A 23,310-nucleotide genomic window follows, 5' to 3' on the forward strand; every position below is an offset into this window, starting at 1 on the left:
CCGGCAATTCAACAACATGAAAAAGTGATATACACTAGTGATACAGTTAAAGTCATAATTCAGTTTAACACATTTTCGTTCGTGGGAGGCATTTAACAAGACAAAATGCCATTAGGGATGAAGCCAGTTTGTAGTTCTTGTAAAATTAGCACGTCTGCGATGTGGCGGAAAGGACTTAATGGAGAAATTCAGTGTAACTCCTGCGCCACAAAGCAGAGCCCAAACAATGGCGGCAAGGAAAACGGTAGCAATGGAACGGGGTCGAAAACGAATGGCAATGGAGGAAATGGCGGCCCTATTCTAAGGAAGAGTTCCAGAAATAAACCCTCTAAATATCGAATGTCATCAACGGCAAAGGCAGTAGCTACAAAGGGGAAAAGTAGAAGGATCTTGTTTAAGAAAAGTGTAAATTACCTTATAATCCATGTTCTCTTTCAAATGTGTAAATTACTTTATAATCCATGTACTGTTTTAAATGTGTAAATTACCTTATAATCGATGTACTGTTTTAAATGTGTAAATTACCGTATAATCCATATACTGTTTCAAAATGATTTCATGCTGAAAGTTTAGATCAGCTGTGGTTACCTTAGCACTACAAGACCTTACATTTAGAATTTATGGGATTTACATCTGAGGTCAAGTGCACTTAATCCTACAATGTGAGACATCAACCCTTTTATTTATGTTTTGGTCAGTGTCTTATAAACGGCATTGTTTAGAGTGTTCCCTGGTTGGCTGACGGGAATGAGAGACAAATTTTCAGGAATATATCACACACTTGGCAGCCAAAATTGACGCTTTGCTTCAAATTAAAGTCATTTTGCTTTAGTTGCGTCTTGCTTATTTTTATATCTTTTTATAATAAATTCACATTCTGACAGAGACAAATGGATATGTTTTCAAAGTATGTTGATATACATTTCATTTGGATGTAATGTGATGGAAATGAATAAAAATATACTAATATTTAAGAAAGTGTTCTGAAAGCTTCGTTTAGTTTAAAATATTTATCCTTTTAACTGATTTTGGAATTCCCAAGTGTGTGAGATAGTTCTGAAAATTTGTCCTCTCGTTCTAGTCATTTGACTGAGGAATATGCTATACAAAGCCAGTAAGATATCAACCCAAAATTATAAATATCAGGGTTGATGTCTTATGTAGTAGGATTAAAATGCACTGACATTTATGTAGCCTAGTTGCCATTAGAAGAGTACTAATATTAGTAGCCCTACTTCATGGATTGGTACTCAGATATTTCTGTGTGTATCAGTCAGATGTACTTCACACATGGTTCATTTTTCGCATATTGTCATAAAGTCTGAAAATAGTGCATCCTTAAATAATCATGTACAGTATTTACTGTATATATTAATGGGACATGAGAAAATATTATTTGAGACTAAAGAAATTAATTATTCGCTCCCTCCCCCACTGAACATTGTAATAACATCAATAAACAAAACAACTTTTTGATTATAAAATTAAAGAAACTAACATTATATTGTTATCATATATTCCTCAGTATTCAACATGAGCAGTTAAAGAAAAAAATATATCCATGAACTCCATACATGTTGCATATGCGTCCATACTGTAGTGTGTATCGCTTATGTCATATAACACATGACACATTTTTATTGACATGAATATAGAGAATTGAATCAATATTGGTTGTACGCCAAGGTTTAAAGTTATCAGACTGAAAACTGGATCTAACAATATCAGAAATGAGAGGGGGGGGAGAGGGAGGCATCTTCACTAGCCAATGTAGTAAACCTATTTACACCTTGGTGGATCATTCAGATATTTCAGAGCTTTGTCCTAGCGAGGGGCCGTAAGTGGTCTAAAGCGCTCTCTGTTACGGATCACTGCCATCTCAACTCTGTGTGGGTTTGAGTCTCGGAATCGGCCAATGTGGATATGTGAGAAAGCTTGCCAGTAGCTTCTCGAGGGTCGATGGTTCTTCCCAGGGTTTTCCCGGGTTCTTCCTCCACCATTAATACTGGCCGCCATGTATATAGCCTATCATGTGCTGAAAAATGGCATTAAACCATACAACAACATTGTCCTAGTGACATCTGTTGGATTTCATGAGTTGTCTCCCTTAGTATGTAATTCCAGCAAACCAATAGCATGTAACAGAGGTGCATATATGTCATTCAAAATTATTGGAGGTAGTTGACTTCAAAAGGTACTTTGTAAGCTGAACATCAAAAATATGACTGTTTACCAGTGAAGCCATTGCAGGTGTATTTGAGGGATAGGATGTATTTGTATAAACAGAGATTGCTTATGTACGAGTTCATTGCATTTGTGTGCTCCACTTATCTCGACCTTGTAGGAACATTGTTCAAATTTGAACTTGATTTTGATTGGATGCATTACTTTGCTGCCACATCAAATGAAATTCACTAACTTGAAGCACTGAAATATTTGAATGATCCACCAAGGTGTAAGTAGGGTTAACGCATTGGAACCTTGGCTAACAAAGATGAAGGGGAGGGAAATATTAACTGATTGCTTGAGGCACATACCATTTATGCATGACATGGTGTATGGTGCAAAATAACCAAGATTTTATTATATCCATGTTATCTATATAAAAGTATCTCACAAATAAAAAATCATTATCTGAAAATACATTCAATGTGAGTGCAAATGACAATCTTTTTGCTAGCATCGATTATAGAAAGTATTATTAAAGCAAGTTATAGCTGTTTATACTATTTACCCTGCAAACATAAATGCCCATTTGAATTTATTTATTTATCATGCACAATGCATGCTCGGCCATTTAACGGTGTCATCATCAGCAAGGTGCAGATCCTGCAGTCCACCGGGGAACTTTGTCAATGGATAGTTGTTCACAATGTGTGCCATATCTGTAGAGCTCCACAGCAACAGGAAGAGTCTGTGGCCTGGTCCCATTGGTCAAGGTTAACTGCACAACAGCCATGATTACAGATGGCAAGCAAATATTAACCCAGGTGGTAAATAAACACAACCAGCAGAGATGTAATAAAGTCCTTGCTTAAACTTACTGACAGGATATCAGATGGAAAGTTTTTTTGATTGCAAAGCAAGCTGACCATGGAGATGACTTTGAAATATTTAAGCATGCTGATTGGTTTTGTTTTTTAAATACCAAATCAGCCGACAAAGAGAAGCCAACTTTGATTCCATTTTACCAGCTTTTATGGGAATTTTGAAATTAAATTGAAACAGTGGAACAGTTTTAAAGTGACACAGTATTATGCTTCATGGATGGACAGTTTTGACTGCAAGCTTCCCAGAAGATTTGAAGGAAAATATAAAAATAAAATCATTCAATGAATTTGTGAAGGCCAGAAGAGATGGTTTTGCAGACAATGTGTTTATTAACATGGATGAAACTCCGGTGTACTTTTCTTTCATTCCTGGATAGACTGTCATCAAAAAGGGGGTTACAAGTGTGAGAATTTGCATGACTGGTGCAGATAAAAACTCTTAATTTAGGCAGTTTCCACTTCAGGAGAAGTGTTGTCCCCAGTGACATGGAATGAGGAATCTAAAAAATATTCATGTACCAAAAGTATGGATTGTATGTGTGCAGGAAGGACAATACTTGGGTTATTGAAAAGATGCTGCAGTAGATTAAAGTGTTTTATGTCAAGTGTACACTTACCATTTTTAAGTGCATTTTCTGACACAATTTTTGATGATTTAAAATGTGCGCCACAACTTGTGAATAAAAAAAATGGACATGTCCCAGAACGTACAGTACACAAAAAACTTATCTTAAATGAATTTTTGATATCCCAACAAATATGGTGTCCCAGTATATATGGTGAAGTTAACATGGTAGTCTTGTCAGTATTGCTGAATTTCACTGCAGAAATAAAAGTAAATAGTGTTTATAGTTTTCATTGAAAATGGTATTTTGGATTGTATGCCATATTGATCCATCTTGGTACCACTTCTGCTTTCGCTCTCATTTTTCAGTGTTCCATGTAAAGACATTGCATTGAAAATAGTATTTTGGATTGTATGCCATATTGGTCCGTCTTGGTACCACTTTTGCTTTCGCTCTCATTTTTCAGTGTTCCATGTAAGGACATTGCATTGAAAATAGTATTTTGGATTGTATGCCATATTGGTCCATCTTGGTACCACTTTTGCTTTCGCTCTCATTTTTCAGTGTTCCATGTAAGGACATTGCATTGAAAATAGTATTTTGGATTGTATGCCATATTGGTCCATCTTGGTACCACTTTTGCTTTTGGTTTCATTTTTCAGTGTTCCATGTAAGGACATTGCACTGAAAATAAACGCACATCATAATAAACGTAGCTTGCATTAAATAAAATATCCAAAAATGATATAGCAACCTAATTTTGAAATAAACTTAATACGATAATTGTGTTTTCTGTAATTGTGGTCCAAGTACATTGAGTGTAAGGATATCAGTGTTTTTCACCTTACGTAGGCTTAATAACTCTATTTTGAGCCAAACTTCCTGAGAAACATAACTACTTGGTTTGTAGCTTTCTAGACATAATCATCTTTTTGTCTCTGACTGTAGTTTTTAGCTGCTCCATTGTAAAGTATGGATCGATTGTATCCTTGACCTTGTCAAGGCTACAACATCATAAGTTGACACGTCTTGGTGATTGGGCCTTTTAGGCAGATTTTTATGGCATGTCTTTATCAATTTTTGACCAAAGTTGTTCTCCACAATTTTTTTTATTTTTATGATATGACTGATTATGATGGAGAGCAACAATTGTGATTGGCCTATATTAAGTATGCAACAATTTTGATTGGCCTATATTAAGTATGCAATAATTTTGATTGGCCTGTATTAAGTATGCAACAATTTTGATTGGCCAATATTAAAGATGCAGCAATTTTGATTCGCCTATATTAAGTATGCAACAATTTTGATTCGCCTATTTTAAGTATGCAACAATTTTGATTGGCCTGCCCTACAGAAAGTTTAATCTCCGGGCATATCATGATTAAGGAATAAAATCATTTAAAATGACCATTGTATCAAGATGGCAAGTTTTAGTTCATTAGTTCACATCAGTGCAAATTTTGATTATCTTTAGTCCATGTATTTCTTGTCGGTCTTGAGTTTTAGTAAGTTGAAGGGACATTTCATTGACCTGTACAGGATATTTTCAGATCAGATCTAATGTTCGACAACTTGTTATTTTACGCATGTAAGTTGACTCGAACTTCTTTGAAGTTCTCATGTGACTGTCATGTGATGGACATCTCATCTGACTGAAGATTTATGGAATGGATGGATTGGTTGAGTGTACTCTGAGTAACTTTGGCTACAGTGTGAAATTATAGACTCAGCACCTAGAACCAGTATCTAATTTAGTCAAGGTAGAGCATGTTATTGCTTTTTAATAGATTGGCTGCAGGAAAAGCATGATATGTGCTCTTTTTCCCCCATCATAAAAACAAAGTTTGTTTTGGGTTGTGTGTGGTGTAATGGCATTTCTTTGTGCAAGATAGACTATACTTGATGGTCAGTATAACGGGTAGATGAAGAACTAGGGTAAACCCCAGTAAGAACCAGCAACCCACAGGAAGCTACTGGCATGCGTTCTTACATATTTACATTGGCTGTGATGGAGACTTAAACCCATGTAGACCGAGGTGAGTTGGCGTGATCAGTTAAGGTCAGCACTAATAGACCACTTGGACACTTGGGTCCACTAAAACAAAGGGTAGACTGTATCTTACAGATTAGTTCAGAAACATTGATAAAGTTTTATTGCTCATTATTGATGTAGTAGTACGCCTCTTTCTCTCGATAACTTGTGCACAGCAGAGATAAAAAAAAACAGACTACCTGGTAAACGAGTCCACAAGTTATGGAGGGACCTCTGAAAATTTGAGACAGGGATGTCATCTCAGGTGGACTGGTGGGTGGGGCTGTGAATTGTTTAGATATTTTATAATTGTGTTGGGAATAATTGTTGGCAAAATACTGTTTTCAATGAATTTCGCTTTCCTATATAGAATACCTTTAATTTTAAGTTAGCCAACCATTGCAAGATTGTTAAAAATACATTACTGAAAGAGGTTTTGACACATTTGATGCATGTCTCTGAAAACAGGGTGTATCCATATGTGAATGTGGATATATTTGAGTGTTATTGTTATTGTGTATTCACAACAACATTTCCTTTTCTCAAAAATGAGGGACATTTTATTTGTGAAATATCAACTGTCATCTTCAAAAATTGATTTTATAAAATATTGTTCTGCTAGTAAAATATTGATTCCAGAGTTTCATTTCTGTATTGTAATTTCTGCTAATCCTTGCTAAATTCTCTGAATGCCAATTTGGAAATTCCAAGTTCACTACAAATTTTGGAACTTGCTTTGCCATAATGAACCATACCTTTGAAACAATTTTTTCATGTACTGATTACATGTGTTCCTTAGCTATCATCAGTCATACATGCAAATAAGTCAGATAAATCAATGAGTATGTTTAGATACTTTAATTAGTTTAACTACTGAATACTTTTAACAGCATTTGACATATGTTGACATGACACATCACTGTGACCGCAAGCTCTTACCTGGGTAGTATTTGCAGGCCTTTTCTCTGTTTTAAAAATTATTCATTTATTTAATTTTATGTAGTTTATTTAATAAAACAAGCCAGGTCTACTTTTAATTGATTGTCACAATACAACAAGTACTTCTACAAATTGGAGACCAAAACACAGTCTGCACTTAATTAGGTACTGATGATATATTGACACATTTTATGGGGACCAAAGTGGATGAGTGGTCTAAAGCGTTCAACATTATAGATCACTGCCATCTCACCTCTGTCTGTGTGGGTTTGAGTCTCGAGTTCGGCAAGTGTGGATATATGAGAAAGCTTGCAAGTAGCTTCTTGTGGGTCATTGGGGTTTCCCTGGGTTCTTCCTCCACCATTTATACTGGCTGCCATGTATAGACTATCTTGTTTTGAAAAATGGCATTAAGCCCTACATCAACAACAACGACACATTTCACATTTGAATACAAGAGGGCATATAGTATTTATGATGATTACACTGAACCCGGACTAAAAGATTGAACTCAAACACAAATTTCACTTGACAAAACTAATTTAATTGGTATTTTATTTCTAAAAGTGAGTGCTACCACCAGTAGGCTTTACTGATATTTTCATGGATTCAATTGTCATTGAATATTGTTATTATATACAGTGTACTGAGAATTTTTTGTTGTTGATAATTTACCAAAATATATAACTTATTAAAAGTTGCACATTGCATGATGTTAAATTAGATTTCCGGGCACTAACTTGTTTTTGATGATAAAACAAGTGATGTATCAAAGTTGTATTATTAATTGGATGGTGATTTTTGTTTTGTTTAGCAAATAGGGGCCAATTCTTTTTGGTATTTTCTATGAGAAAAAATAGATTCATCCCTGACTTACGTTAAAAGTTACGACTTTTTATAAATCTGTATGTCTGTCTGTTTGATAATCACTGTCTTATCCAAGAAAACATGCCTGATGACGTTAAAAGTTACGACTTTTTGTTTATCTGTATGTCTGTCTGTTTGATAATCACTGTCTTATCCAAGAAAACATCAGTGTAGTCTTTGACTAATGTTTCTACCTGTACCATTATAAATTATGCATTTAACGATTAGTAACTCTTTTAGCAAGTTGCAAGTAACATGAGAGTTTTCCTTCAAATGTTTGTAAGCTCAGCAGGCAGCATAATGTAGAACAGGTCATTTTAGAGGTCAGTTTTTCTGGTAGAGTGCCATATATTAACCAGTGTCCATTACTTAAAAAGAAAGGTTAAACATACAAGTATTTTGTTTAAGATAACATCCATAAGTTTCTTAAAAATCTTTTCTGCAGTGTCTGAACTATGGAGTTTATTCACTGATTTATTTGAATAATAGATATTAGTTTCAGCCAGTCTTGTCAGTTTACCATTTAAATTATTTTTGTTTGATCTGTTTTCATGCTGGTCAGTACCACAAAGTGAATAAATATTATCCATTTTTGTTCTCTGTTTTTCATGCATTAACTGAATAAGAAGTACACTAAAAATCGGTAATTTGAAATACTCCTATCTGTTATGCATAGATTCTTGCTTCTGAAGTTCACATAACAAAGTCACTGAAGTTCCAGTCAAGTTATGCGACCAAAGCAGCCAAAACTTTGGAACGAACAAAAATTGCATCTGATTAATCGCTGGTTCTGATGGAACAGCTGAATGCCTCCAGATTTGAATTTGTGATGGATTATAGTGTATTTTGATTCCATGTATCAAACAGCAGGTTTGGACCTCAAAAACTTTGAAAAAAATAAAATTTCATTTTGATCTTGGAAACCTAAATAGCCTAATAAACTGAAGGAAGAATAGATTAAAATAAAACTAAAAATTTGACAAAATGATGAATATCTCTACCGTGACTCCACATAAATTGATTTTTTGCAGAGTTTTTTTGTTAGGCTATCAGTCAACAAGTCTCACAATTTAAGCTAGCCAGTATGCAAGAGAACATTTTAGTGGAAATTTTGTAGCACTTTCAGATGTGTGTTGTAAAATTATTTATTAATTTTCAGTAATCTTTATTTTCATTTTATTTAGAAATAAACTTAAAGCATACTTTATCAGATTTTTAATAAATGTTATTCTCACCATGGAGATAACCTTAATATTGCTTTGTTTCTTGAACCTCAAAATAATTTTAAACCTTGAAAAATTCTATTAAAAAATCACCTTAAATTTGTTAATATTGCTTCAGTTCTAGCCCTGCCAAAAAGCCCTTCATCTGTAACTCAAGAACCATGAAATATATTTGTAGGTGTTTGAAAGTTATTTATGCATTGCAGACAGATCGGACCTAACAATATCCATATATGTTAATATAAATATATTAGCTGTAATATCAATCATATGTCCATTACCACATGTATATTTACGTAATATATTAGCTGTAATATCAATCATATGTCCATTACCACATGTATGTTTATGTAATATATTAGCTATAATATCAATCATATGTTCATTACCACATGTATATATATAATAATATCAATCTTATATATTCATTACCACAAGTTTGTCCTAAATTACTGAGAACATTGCCATGAAAATTTAGACACACATTCATCCCATGGTCCAGTTGGTCCTAAATGAAACTGCTGCCACTCTGCCAGCCAGTGTGGCTGCTATGGCAGCGATCTTGACAATCTTGTTAATGTTACTTCTACTGAATGGATACTAATATCAACATGAGGTTATCACTACCAGACTTCTTAAGGTGTGTAGTCAGTCCTAAATGAAAGTGATGAAGATCTGACACCCAATCTGTCATCCATTTTTAAAATCTTAACACTGCTTTTCCAGAATGGTTGGTTATATCGGCTTGTTTTTTTTTTGTTTTTTCACTAAAATAATTTTTATGCTGTCCAGTTGTTTATGTAAAGTCCACAAATATGGTTATGTTGAACACTGTCAGAAATGCAAGTTCTGATATCTTGCCTTTGTAAACCTCAATATTTAGCTGAACAATTTCATTAAGACTTGGGAACAGTTATTAATTTATTCTTTCTTTGTAATATTTAGCACCACTGTATGTTCTCAACTTTAGCATTGAATGTAATATATCTTCAGCATCTAATACTATATCCTAGACATTTCATGAATCTTGTATAATTTAATTTTGTATAAATTAATCTCTCCTAATTACTTATTCTTAATTATTTTGTGATAATTTGTGATAAAATAAATGGGGGTGGGGTGTAAGAACATTATTAATGTTATTAGTAATGAATTTTCACCATTTTAGTTCTAATGTATTTGTTTCTATTTTCAGCAACCAATAAAAGCACCAAGTTCTGTGGCAACCGTTGTGACAGGGGAGAGCATCTTCCATGATGTATGTTTCATGATGCAAATGGGGAATATATCTTACCAAAACTTGTTTTCTTGGGATGGTAGTCAAGTTTAACCACATGTTGCTGGGGAAAAAGAATGTCCCAGTAAATTAATTAATTCCAATTAATGGCTTTCTTGTGTATAATATAGGTTTTATGTAAATTGCACTGAATGCATAAAGGTATAGTTTTATTTATTTAGTACTGTATGTATCCAACTGCAGACAACATAGACCCTGATATGCTGTTGCAAAATTTGGTGGTAGATTAGAATCTATGTTGTTTGTTCTACTGATTATACCTAACTAACTACATAGATCCTGATCTGCTGGTACATTATGCAGTGGCAGATCTGGGTCTATGCAGTTTACAGTTTGATCCAACATATAAGCAAGTATATATGGTATACAAAATATATGTTCCTATCATTGTTTTTGTCACTTGTCCTGGTGTGATATGTATCCTGACTGTGGTGATACCATTAACATTTGAGTTATCTCCCTTATAGATGGCTAGTAGTACCGTATTTAATGTATGTTTTTGGACTGCAACAAATAATTACTTTTTTGTCGTCCAAATACATATTAAATTATTTCATTAGGTGTCCAAAAACATACAGGCGAAGATAGATTTATTCCCCGCCCCCCCCCCATCTGTAACGAAGTTACTGTTAGCTCACATGATGATTTTCTGCCATGAAGTAAAACAAGTATTTTGTCTAACACTATGGAAAGTATAATGAATGAAAAACAGGCATTACTTGCCTATTTTGTCTATTTGATATGTGTCCATCCACCAGAAAACACAGCCATACATGTATAAGAACCATGATTGTGTGCGCATTTTCCAAAAGAACCGCCATATTAGTAATCTTGCAATCCACAGTTTAACCCTCTGCTGATCAGTGATCATTAAAATCTACATTACAAACGCATGCTAGCTTTATTTCTGAGTGGTTAATATATTAATACAAACTAAATACAAAGATTTTTTAATTATAATTCTAAAGGTATTTATGACAAACATTTTAGTATCGAGAGTAGAAATACTGGTATATGTATGATGGCTAATCTTAGAGCACCATGGGTGAGAGGCTTCATATGGGGTGAGTGTTGTATGCATGCCTAGGAAGGGTAAAAATAACAAGTCGCAATATACAAGTCAGCGTTTAAATAAAGGTGATCTATTTGTTGTGGTCCTCTCTTCGTTTTTTTCCACCTAACATAGGGTAGCTTCAAAATGAGCAGAGCTTGCTGACTCGAAACAATTGACTGCCCAAAGATTGTTTTGATGCATGTCGAAGATTTCAAGGTGTCTAGGTGACAGTTGTTAATAATATATGTTGTGGGATTTCTTTGACAGGTGTGTTTAGAAATAAAAGGCAGCCATCTGGATTTCATTAAAAGAGCACTCGATGTACCAAACATTTAGCACCCACAATCAATATTTATTGTCTTCAATGAGGTTTATTACCTGTAGAACAACAACTATGTTTAAACCTTGGTGTATAATGCCTCAGGGATAATGTGTTTGTTTTGTTGCACAATGCCGATGAATTTTGCTAATCCATACCGACTCTGATGTATTGTTTAATGATATAAAGTAGGGGTCATGGTTTCTAATCAAAGTCATAACTGTCACACCTGTTTGAAGTGGTTTCCTGTGTAACATTGTCTACACTGACAACCAATCATATTTTTGTTAGCCGAATCAAGCAATTAAAATATAAAGTATAAATAAAATACCCACCACTATCAAAAGTTTATATACTGGATAGCTGTCGTTGTGAAACATAATATCGTTAGTACTGTAATAATGTTGATGGATAAGTTTATCATACGTTGTGCAACAAGCGAGGAGGCACTGCCTAGTTCTTGGAGAGACTCTCCCTTGCCAAAATCATCTCCAAAGAGGCCAGTAGGCTGTCCACAGAAGCGACCTCGAATTAATGATTCTGAGGATGCATCACAAAAAGAACGACCTATGAAGAAAGCTGCTCTAGATGACAAGTCAGATTATCTTGGACCCAAAAGTGCTTCACCTGGTTCTGTACGTGATCACTATAAACATTATACATTAAAGCAAAAGTAAGATATTGTTATTATTGCAAAACTTCTGGGAATTAGACCAACAGCGGAAAAATTCAAGATTCTGAAATCCACAGTAAGTACCTGGATGAAAATTGGTTTTTCTGCAGATCTGAACTTGAACAGACATTTGCCTAAGTGTGGATGACCCATTTCATATGGACAAGCTATGGATGATAAGATAGCTCAATGGGTGCTCACTCAGCATGACTTAGAAATTTCGGTCAGTGTTGAGGGAATATGTATATATGCCAAGGAGCTTGTCTCGACAGAATTTTCAGAGAGCAAATTTCATGCCAGTTATTCATAGGGAGAGAATTTCATGATAAGACATGGGTTTGTGCTCAGAAACAGGACCTCTCTTGCCCAGCGTTTACCCAAGGATTTGGAAGAAAAGATTGCTTCATTCCACAAGTTTGTAATGGATTGACGTGAGGAGGACAAGTTTGATGATAAGTTTATTATTAACATGGACGAGACACCAATGTACTTTGATCTTGTGCCAGGGAAAACGGTGGACAAAGAAGGAACAAAAAGTGTTCTGATCGTACAAATGGAGCAGAGAAGAGACACATTATTGTCATTTTAACCATTGCAGGTTCTGGCAATGTATTACCCCCAACAATTATTTTCAAGCGAAAGACAGCATCTAGACCTGAAGTCACCAAAAAGGGTGGATTATTGCAGTTCAAGAGAAAGCATGGATGGACAGAATGCTAATGCTGTGATGGACTGAAGAAATTTATTTGCCATTCACCAGAAGAGAGCGATCACTATTAGTTATGGACTCGTTCCGGGCTCACATTACTGGTGACGTGAAGAAACAGTTGAGGTGCGGAGATGTTGTGCCAGCAATAATTCCAGGAGGCTGCACATCCAAGTTGCAACCTCTTAATGTGAGCATCAATAAACCTGTCAAGCGCTACCTCTGCTGCAGCCGGACGGAATACATCAGGGATGCTACAAATGCATTAAAATCATCTGATGAAAGCAGCAACGGATGGATCAAGACAGCCAGCAAACAGACTGTATTGGACTGGGTTGCAAATGCCATAGACACATTTAAGGAAAAGTGCACAATGATAATGAAATCTTTCAAGGTGTGTGGCATCAGTGTCAATCTGAGCAGAAGTGAAAATGCACTGATCAGAAATGACAAACAATTAAACAATATGGATGATGATAGTGATACAGAATTTGAGGGCTTTTTGCCCGAGGACCTAAAAAAGGCTACGGACAAGCTACTTGATATTGAATAATATATTTAAATATATTACAGCATTAAATCACTTTTCTTTTCATTCTTTGATATTGTTATTTATTGTGTATGGCTTAATATAAAAATGTTTATCTATCTATCGATCTATCAATCTATCTGCATACATACATACATGCGATTAAGAATTTTAAATTAGTTCATGAAGTTCATGATCCCATTACATAATTGGTGACCAAATGAAACAAACTTTGTAACAGTTAAATTAACGGCAAACACACTGTGAATTTTACATTAAAACAACAGCAGATCTTCTGAATTATTTTAGGCTAAAGTTATGGTGCAAGGACCATGTATTTGTTAAATATTTTTGAGAATGAAACTGGTTGCCTTGGACCCTCTCCCCCCCCACCCCAGTTTTCTTGTGTTATCTTCGTAAGCTCTTCTCCTGTGAAAACGGTAAATACTTGACATATTGTTTAGTCCATTCTGGTTAAGTGAACAGTTGACATTTGGTTGAAAGTGACTGAGCAGTTTGATAGGGTCAGAAAGTTTGGATTTAACTTAAATCTAATTTCTTTCATACGAAAAAGTGCACATTTTAGCATTATCTCACATTATATTGATACAGTTATGAAGTGAAATAACTTACCATAGTGAAAAGTGGTATATTCTTAGAGTAGGTTATACAAATGTGATATGGCTTTAAAAAATGCTTTTGCTTGTATTTTCATATTCTAAATTCATTAATTTTAATGTTTACAATATAATTTGAAATCATTGTTCTGAGTGTGATTTTTATAAAAAAAATGCACCAAAATGAAGTTCATCTCCACAAGGAATCAATACACCAATGTTTCGCCTTATTGGAAGTGATTTTGTGATATCAAAACTACATCCATCTCTGCAGAGGTAACTAGAGCTATTGGTCCATAAAGGAGTCGGCTCGTAAAGTTGACCTGTTACAGATTCGACCCATACAATTTAACTAAGAAATTTTGCCACATCTTACTTGGCTGACAATGGAGTCAGCCCACAGTAATGTTGGCCTTACCCTTAAGTACCTTCATCATTGTACCATTCAAAGCCAAGATAAAATTGTCTGAAATTTGCCATACATTTAACATTGAATAGGAGTTAAAATTTTGGTGTATATTTCTATTAGGCTTGGTAAAAGTACCTATTTTTGTTTTCCGTTAATGTATTGTGAATGCATTGCTGTTTGTTGCAGGGTTTATATTATCAAGTTGGAGACATTGTTTCTCTGGTGGACCATGATGGGTCAGTTTATTATGCTCAGATCCGGGGTTTCCTACAGGATCAGTATTATGAGAAGAGTGCTGTCATCACATGGCTTCTTCCCACTCAGAAAACACAAGGGGACATGTTTGACCCGCACACATACATTCTTGGTAAGTTTAGGAAAAGAAGCTTCATCCCTTTTTTATTAGTCATTAGTCACATAATTATTTAAAGCATATTTACAAGATTCATTGATTCAGAAGTTTAGAAATGAGGGCAATGAACATAAGATGGAATAGGCTGTTGCTGCTTGGAAAAGAATTTCATTTTGAAATTGACTAAATGGATGCAATTTCACAATTATAGCTTGTATGATAGAAATTTCAATAAAATATTCTGGCACCAATAACAGTTTCATCTCTTTTTAACGAGTTATGGGTTCAACCAGAAAATAAAGTAGTTTTAACAGACATCATTTATTTCCTGATCTTGGTCATGGAGTGGCGTGTTTGTGTTGGACATTACAAAAACCTGATGGAACAAACATCTCTGTGAACAAGACTAATATGTTCAAGCTCTTCAATGGAAGGTGTAGACTGTCACCAATCATTCACTAATACTGATTGGCTGTTGATCTTGGTCAGCCTGCAGAAGATTATTGGAATTTCAGTTTTGAAATAAAAGAACTTTTTTTCTGAAAAACCTAATACACACTTTGAAAACAAAACCAACTGATAAATCTAGCAATTTTATTTATCATTACCACACACACACAGTCACTGTTTAGCGATTATATGTAGATGGTCCAATTGGATGCCAAAAAGGGAATTGATGTTGGTCAAACATATCTCAATGACAAAGCGGCACAAGTGTTTTCAGAATTATTGCATAGTGTGCAAGAAATAAACTTGAACAAAAGATTAAATCAGCACCATTTATTAGTATTATCACTGATGGTTCCACAGATAAAGGCTTCCGTGAACAAGAAGTTGATTATGTGAGAACTGCCATGGGTGGGCAAATATGCACTTCATTTTTGGGTATGACAAAGTTTCACAAACTAATGCTGATGGGATTTTAGGAGCTATTGATGATGCATTTGCATCAATTGCAGTGCCAGATTACAAGAGTAAACTTGTAGGATTTGGTTCTGATGGAGCTGCAGTCAATACTGGAAAAAAACTGGTGTTATTGCTAGATTTAGAGAATCGCAGAAATGTCTTGTAGGAATACATTGCCATGCTCATCGTTTGGAATTGGCCTACAAAGCTGCCATCGCAAAAGAGCCTATCCATGCAAAAGTTGAGGAGCTGTTAACAGGACTTTACTATTTTTATCGGAATAGCCCTTTAAATAGAAGTGATTTGTTAGGTGCAGGTACTGGGAATCACCAAGATAGTCCCAACTCGTGTTGGTAGAACTAGATGGTTGGCACATTGGCAGAGGGCTTTGGACAATTTGTGGAAATCATATCCAGCAATAGTCAGCCACCTCCAGATGTTGACTAAAACTGATCAGCCTTCACCTAGAAGACCTGAAGCTATTGGGAAAGCAGCTGGCTATCTGAAAATGTTGCTAGATCTGCATCTTGTTAATTATGCCCACTTCTTGTCAGATGTCATAAATTTACTGTCCAAGTTGTCATTGTTTCTTCAAAATGAGTCTTGTTTGGTGTCTGAAGTGTACCTGAGAGTTCTTGCAACTATTGGTGTCTTGGAACAATTGAAATCAAGAGACGGACCTAGGTTAAAAAAGTTTCTGCAAGATATTGGTAATGGACCTATAAAAGAATTTCATGGTTTTGTACTACAGTAACAGTGTTCTCCAACATTAGTGCAGTTATCACTTCATGCTAGAGAAGACATATCAACAGTTTAGCAGAACACTTGGATGCCCGATTTGACAAACAGCAGTGTGATATATTGAAAGCCACACATTTTGCAGATTTTCATTCATGGCCAAGAGACTCAAATCGTATTGGATTTGGTGATGAGGATCTATAACTCTGCTGGAACATTTTCCCCAGTCATGATAATGGCAGGCTTCTATCTAGACAAGGTTGAAGAGGAGTGGCAACTCTTGAAAAAGTTTAATTTATGCCTGTGGATGTCAGGTAGAGAACTTACAATGGTGTGATGTTAACATGAGATTTCAAGAAGGTCACACTAACATTCTTGCACTGGTGGATATTGTGTTGACCCTTCCAGCCTCGTCTGCAGATGCAGAGCGGGGATTCAGTGAATTGAAAATGATGAAATCTGATTGGAGATGCAGGATTGCGCAGTAGTGTATTAAATGACTTGTTAACTATTCACTTCTTAAGTGAAGACATTGCTATTATGATCCACTGCCAGCTATATATTTATGGAACTCTTGTGGACCGAGACAAAGAAGACCACTGTATATGTAGGACTATTCAGAATCAGATGGAGAAGATTTTGATTTGGGACAAACTGATGGCAAATCAATATAATTTATAATGTGTATAATATGAATCTTTATTGTTGTGTAAAGTACATGTATTTTGAGGACTAATGGATTTTGCTGCGGACTAGTATGTCTTTTGTCCTGTTAGTCCGCTTGACTAGTTAAAAAAAAATGTTAGTTTTGAACCCTGTGTGTGACAGACAATCATGACCATGGAGATATTAAATAGAACTCGAATTAAGTAATCTGTGGAAAGGTTAGTCTCTGTGTCTGTGACACTACTGTACGAGTCCCAGGGTGATTGTACGCACTGCGCATTAAAATGTGATGTTCGGGCTCCAAAGAATAACATTGCAATATAAGCGGAATCTTAACAAATTTTTCCAAAAACTTCCCCATAGAAAATGTGCATTGAAATTTCAATGTCATCAGTTTTAACAAACCTCTTGATCATATAATCTGCTAGGGATATGAATAATCGGGTTTTCCAAGAGCATGTATTTAGGATGTTAAAAAAAGAGGTCATCTTAAATTAAAAAATGGAAGTTTACCTGTATTTTAAGTTTTTGTTTCTTGTCTTACAGGTCCAGAAGAAGATCTTCCACGAAAAATGGAGTTCATGGAATTTGTGTGCCATGCTCCCTCAGACTATTTCAAAGCAACAAATGCACCTTATCCAACAATCTCATCCAAACCAGAACTATGTTATATTTGGTCATCTCTCAGACCTGTGGTGAAGGTTGCACCAACCATGGACGAAATTTTTGGTCTGAATGAAGGTCATTTGCAACAAAAAGCTCAGTCTGTTAGAATTGAAAAAGACAAGAGCAAAGATAGAGAAAAGAAGAATTCTCAAACTGGATCTCAGTAATTTTTTTGCAATGCTTATATTCGGTAAAAGTAAATTTTAATGGATCCTGAATCTATGATAATGATAGCATTCTTATTGTTAATAAATGTTGCAAATTGCTGGACACAAATCCTTGTCATACACACATACACATACCCTATATACTGGCTTATAAGTTGAGTCCAGTTATAAAAAAACAATATAGACCCTGATCAGCTGTCACATAATACACTGGCAAATAAATGTTATTTTATGTACTGATTACTCCTCACAAACTGTATAGCCCCAGATATGCTAGCTCATTATGCGATGGCAGATCTAGATCTATGCAGTATGCAGTTGGGCTTGATTTATGTGAATACATAGTAGTTATTCTTACCAGACCACTTTGATATTTGTTGGGAAATACATACAAATAAGATCCTAACTTTATATAAATGCTGATTATCATGAATTTTGTACAGGATGGGGCTTTCCATGTCCGAGGTTGCAAGTCTTAGGTACTAAAACAAGTTGTGTTGAATAAACCAATTCTGAGCTCTCAGTTTTTGAGTTTAGCCAAAAATGGTAATTTTATCTACCAGTGTATCTTTTCTTTATGTTTTTATTTTAAATATTCTGTATGACAAGCACTGGAGCATTTGCAGAAATTGTTTATTGGTGCATTACTACAGTGTATGCATTTTGTTTGAACAGTGGTCCAAATCTTTGGGCTGTGAACCCCCAGGGGGCCACAGGGTTATTTTAAGGGAGCATAAAAGTACAACTATTAGCATGTGAAGGTCTGCATATTTAAGGAGTCCTTATACTCAGAAAGGATGGGAATTACTGATTTAGAACATATTTGGAACAGTGTTGTCCATTGTTGCTTAAGTACCTTTTTGCTGCATTGAACAGCTTATATTAATTTTGTTTATGCAAACTTAGGATGTGTATATATTTCAGAGAAAATAAACTTGATAATTATGAAGAAATGGTAAATGAAACAAATTACTGTAGAATTAAACATTTGTCAGTTTTGCATGCCTCTCAGTATTGCAGCACGCTATAGAAATACCACCCCTGCATAATTCTGTTGATTTATCTGTCTGCTCTTTATTGACATAACACACTTAAAAGAAAGTCCAATTTACATTTTGTTTGTTACAAATGACACACCCAAGTGGCCGAGTGGTCTAAAGCGCTCACCGTTACGAATCACTGCCATCTCACCTCTGTCTGCGTCGGTTCAAGTCTTAGATTTGGCTAATGTGGTTATGTGAGAAAGCTTGCCAGTAGCTTCTCGTGGGTCGGTGGTTCTTTCCAGGGGTTTTCCGGGTTCTTCCTCCACCATTAATACTGGCCGCCATGTATAGCCTATCTTGTGCTGAAAAATGGCGTTAAACCCTACAACAACAACAACAACAAGACATGACACAGAATAACCTTCGCACCAAAACAGAACATTGTTTTTTTTATTTCCACAGGGATCGTCCTGGGCTTCGCCAATGTCGCAAATTGCGATTTTTTTTCCTTATTGGCTACAAAAATATCCCATCTGGCGATTTTTTTGGCGACTTACTTTTTGGTTATTTAATTTGTACATACAATCATGGATTTGGACTGAATAAATTTAAAGCCAGAATGAAAGGAAGCCACAAACTTGACTAAGCAATGCATTGGAATCAATCTGTTACACAAACGATCCTTTGTTCTTATTGACAACCCTATCTTTACAGTGCATTGTTACATCATAATCTGCTTATGCTGACATCTGGGCTGAGTACTGTATGCTGCGATACAGTCAATCATGCTACCGCACTATACCTACAACTGACCGACTTCTGAAGACGCGAATAGAACAGATACAATTAATTGTATGGCTAATCCTTCTGTTTTTTTTATACATATACCAATACAATAGTTTTGCTGAACCTTCATAGAAAACTGATAACCTTTGAAGTACCGACTACTGTGTATAAATACAAAGCAAATGGAAAAAAATCTCAATCACAATTACATCTGTCGCCAGTGCAGCATTTTACTCATTGATCTTTTCCTTTTGCCATCAGTCCCGTGTTACGGCTTCAGAGACTTCAACTCCGCAACAAGAAATAGCAAAAGAAAAAAAACAGTTTTGCATAATTAATAATAATTATTTATTTCTCAAAATACAGGAGTGAAAGAATCCCTAAATTGGGTGTGAATTTACGCTTATATATACGGTCCAATATTGCCAGGTGTTGACTCGTGTAAGTTTCATTCGTGGGAATGGAGATCCTATTTTTCTTGTCGAGAAAATTTATACAGCATTCAGTGATCATTCTTGGGATTTAGGAAGCAATTCGCTACAAGCTTTGTGAAGCTAGCCATAAAAGGGGGGGGGGGCTGCTGAGAGACTACTGGTGTCACCTGTCAGCACTGAGGACTGTGAACGTGGATTCAGTAAGATGAACCTCATAAAAACTGACATCAGAAATAAGCTCTGCATCTCATCTCTCGAGAATTTAATGAGAATCAGCATGTACAGATGTGAAAAATTAGACTTTGAAACTGCATTCAACAAGTGGGCAGCCCTAAAATCGCGACGGATCTTCATGTAACACTTTGTAACATTTTGTTAATGCTTGTTGTAATTAAAGTATTAACTAATCCATCTTTTGTAATTTTCATTGCCTGTTACATAAATAGACTAAATTAACACTTGGAAAAATGTACACTACTTTTTTTTGGCGACACTTTTTGAAAATTGGCGACAAAATATTGAGGTTGGCGATTTTTTTGGCGACAGCTTTTTAAAAGCCAGGACCATCCCTGTTTCCATGAAAGAAATCACTTTCAAGTACCTTATTGTCACTGTATATGTGAGCTGGTTTTAAAGGGTTTCGTCATGACACAATGGAAGTTTGCCCGCTATGGCTTAATATTCTAAGTACGCTTTACATAGAAAACTATTTACAAGTCAAATATTTATGATGCTGAAACCAAAATAAGAATTTTGTAATTTTTAGCATTGATAAACCATGAATTATCAGATTTCAGTAATGTTTCAAATGATCACAGCATTTTATTTTGTTTCAGTCTGGTTGAAATTGTCACTGAGTTAAGTCCTAACTGGCAAGAAAAGACACAGTTGAATAAAAATAGAATGTAGCTTGAGGGTTAGTTTGGTTAAATTATTTTGATGTCATAGCTATATTACACTGCTATCACTTTTGGTGAGGCTAGTCCCAATTTCAAGGTGAAGGTTTTGAACAAAAATAAACAATGTCCCATTCGTGGTTCACCTTAGTCAATTACCACTAGTTAAGTGGTGTTTCTATAAAACAAATTGTTATGCCTTATTGGTACCAGCATTACCAGCATTAGAGAAGGTATTACCTCCCTACAACATCATTCTGGTTGGTTGTTATTGTAGTTTTCTTTCAGCCTTGCAACATGCCACATGGGGCTGGCAAATGCAACCATAAGAAGGCTGCTTGGGACACATGCCTCACCTGATTAGCATGTAGTGAGTGTGGCTGGATTTTTTTCTCTTTGCCATGTGGGCAGTTGAGGTGTGGGATTGGGCTGAAGGTCACAGTTTATAAAGTGACCTGCTCTTCTTCTCTGGTATGCCTTCTATCTTTCAATCCCAGAATGGATCAGTAACACTAACCAATTCATTGATGTTACCAGCATCTGAGGGATCATTGGCATCTGTGGCACAAGGGAATTATCTTCATCTCACTTGGGAGACCTTTATTAAAGTCTGTCGAGTCTAGACTGCCAGAGAAGTGAAGTTATTTGAATAGTGATTCGACAAGGAGGTTCATGTCACCCGACTAATGAGTGGTCAGGAATGAGGGTGACTGGCATCTGTTGGTCATCTTGTACCTCAGACATCAAGGAGGTTCTGGTGATCATTCTCTTCGCATGGACAGCTAGAGAGGCACACCAGCAATGGCAAGATAAATATTTTTTTTATATCTACTCTAAAAAGGGGTAGTCCTTATAAAATGGTCTCTGCACTAGCTGATGGCAGAGACTCTTTGTGGGGAAGACCAATAGTGGACTTGTTTGCAATGAGGTTAAACAACAAAACTACCACTTTGTGTTTCTTCATTTCCGAATCAGAATGCATAAGTGGTGGATGCCTTTAGTATGTAATGGGATTGACTATGGTATGGCAGAATAATCCCTTAAATCCATTACAAAGTCTGGATTTTAACAACATGGTTCATTTTGATAGACCCCCTGTGGCCCTGACATTGTGGTTCACTGATTACTCAGGCTCATGGATAGATGCCTTCAAGGTGTTCCTGGTGATTGGAGATATACCACTGCAGCACAAGAGTGTCCCTTTTGCACAAAATCCAGATTCTCTACTTTCATTCCTGTCTCTTATGACATGATCTCTCTCTGACAAGATCAGTTTCTGAGCATAGTTGCAGACTACATTGCCATACATGCCAACCATTACGCTTTTGGCATAATCATTACACTTTTTTGCACTAAATTATGCCTTACGCATAAACATATTTGGATTACACATTTTCAGTATGTCCCCCTCCCAAAAAAATTAATAATTTGTTTTCTTATTTTTATTAACATCCCATTAATATTTCAGACCGTATTCTAGAAAAGATGGTTTCTACTTCACTACGACACAAGACTACTCTTGTACATTGCCTTGCATGATATATATTTCTTCTTTGTCAGCTTATGAAAGGAATATTGGTTCTTTACCATTCTAATGCTGACTGAGAGATTATTCAGTATTGTTAAAAAAGATAAAACTGAATTCAGATCCAGGCTCTGTAACCCAGCACATGGTTCTCTACTGGTGTGCAAAACATAATCTCATCTGGTACAAAGTGTTTTGAAATGCAGTATGAGAGACTGTTGCTTTTTAAAGCTCAAAGTGCTTAATATGAATATTAGAAGCAGTAATTGATGTTAAAAGACCAGAAGGGGTAAATAAATCATTTTGTACATATGCTCATTGAATTTTATTGTGTTATATGTGGATTACTCTATTTCTGCTCAGATTGCTCTTTTTGTCCACTTTGATTACACTTTTTCCTTACCAGGGGTTGGCATGTATGCATTGCCCAGGCAGGAGTGCAGATGACCTCCAGTGTAATAGGGGTGGTGGGTGATAAGTTAATTTGATCTGTTCCACTTGACCACAGTTGTGGGTTTTCACTTCCTTTCTTAAGACAAAAGAGAAGCTCTTTCCAATTCCATTCTTGACGGGCTCCAACATAGGGTCATCTTTTAAAACCAATCAAGATTTTTGCGATTCGTAGGTCAGCCTCTAGCTCTTTAATACTTACATGGAACCATTTATGATTTCTTTGGCAGTTTATTGAAACAAACTTGTGAATCCAGAAGTATAGCTATCTTGGATAACCTTACCATAATGACGGTCGGTCTTTACCTAGTGTCAACAAGGAGCATTGAAATTCATGGATTAACTTTGGAAAATAGTTACTTACGATTCAGTGGCAAGTATGATTTATTCTGCCTTTGTCATCATGGTTATTTCAACAAGAATCAGCTACCTTTAGCTTACAAGCAGTTTGTATCAC

The 23,310-nt window shown here is 35.6% G+C and overlaps 1 protein-coding gene and 1 pseudogene across 1 annotated transcript; both read left to right on the forward strand.

The window, feature by feature from the left end:
• On the forward strand, nt 1-17,888 carry LOC149792360 (GATA zinc finger domain-containing protein 1-like). Its single transcript, XM_089970937.1, has 4 exons — nt 1-405; nt 9,876-9,938; nt 14,471-14,651; nt 17,493-17,888. The coding sequence occupies exons 1-4, from the start codon at nt 106-108 to the stop codon at nt 17,777-17,779; spliced, it is 831 nt and encodes a 276-aa protein (XP_089827063.1). The 5' UTR covers nt 1-105; the 3' UTR covers nt 17,780-17,888.
• LOC149792361 (zinc finger protein 862-like) lies at nt 15,282-16,296 on the forward strand (annotated as a pseudogene).
• Nucleotides 17,889-23,310: the final 5,422 nt, after the last annotated feature.

Source organism: Sinohyriopsis cumingii, chromosome 9, assembly GCF_028554795.1.
Source record: "Sinohyriopsis cumingii isolate HCF-2022 chromosome 9, ASM2855479v2, whole genome shotgun sequence".
In the NCBI taxonomy this organism is placed as follows: Eukaryota; Metazoa; Mollusca; class Bivalvia; order Unionida; family Unionidae; genus Sinohyriopsis; species Sinohyriopsis cumingii.

Coding starts and splice junctions, on each gene's coding strand:
- LOC149792360 (XM_089970937.1), top strand. CDS start 106: ATGCCATTAGGGATGAAGCCAGTTTGTAGTTCTTGTAAAATTAGCACG. Junction 406..9,875: donor GGATCTTGTTTAAGAAAAGT/GTAAATTACCTT, acceptor TTCTATTTTCAG/CAACCAATAAAAGCACCAAG. Junction 9,939..14,470: donor GGGAGAGCATCTTCCATGAT/GTATGTTTCATG, acceptor TGTTTGTTGCAG/GGTTTATATTATCAAGTTGG.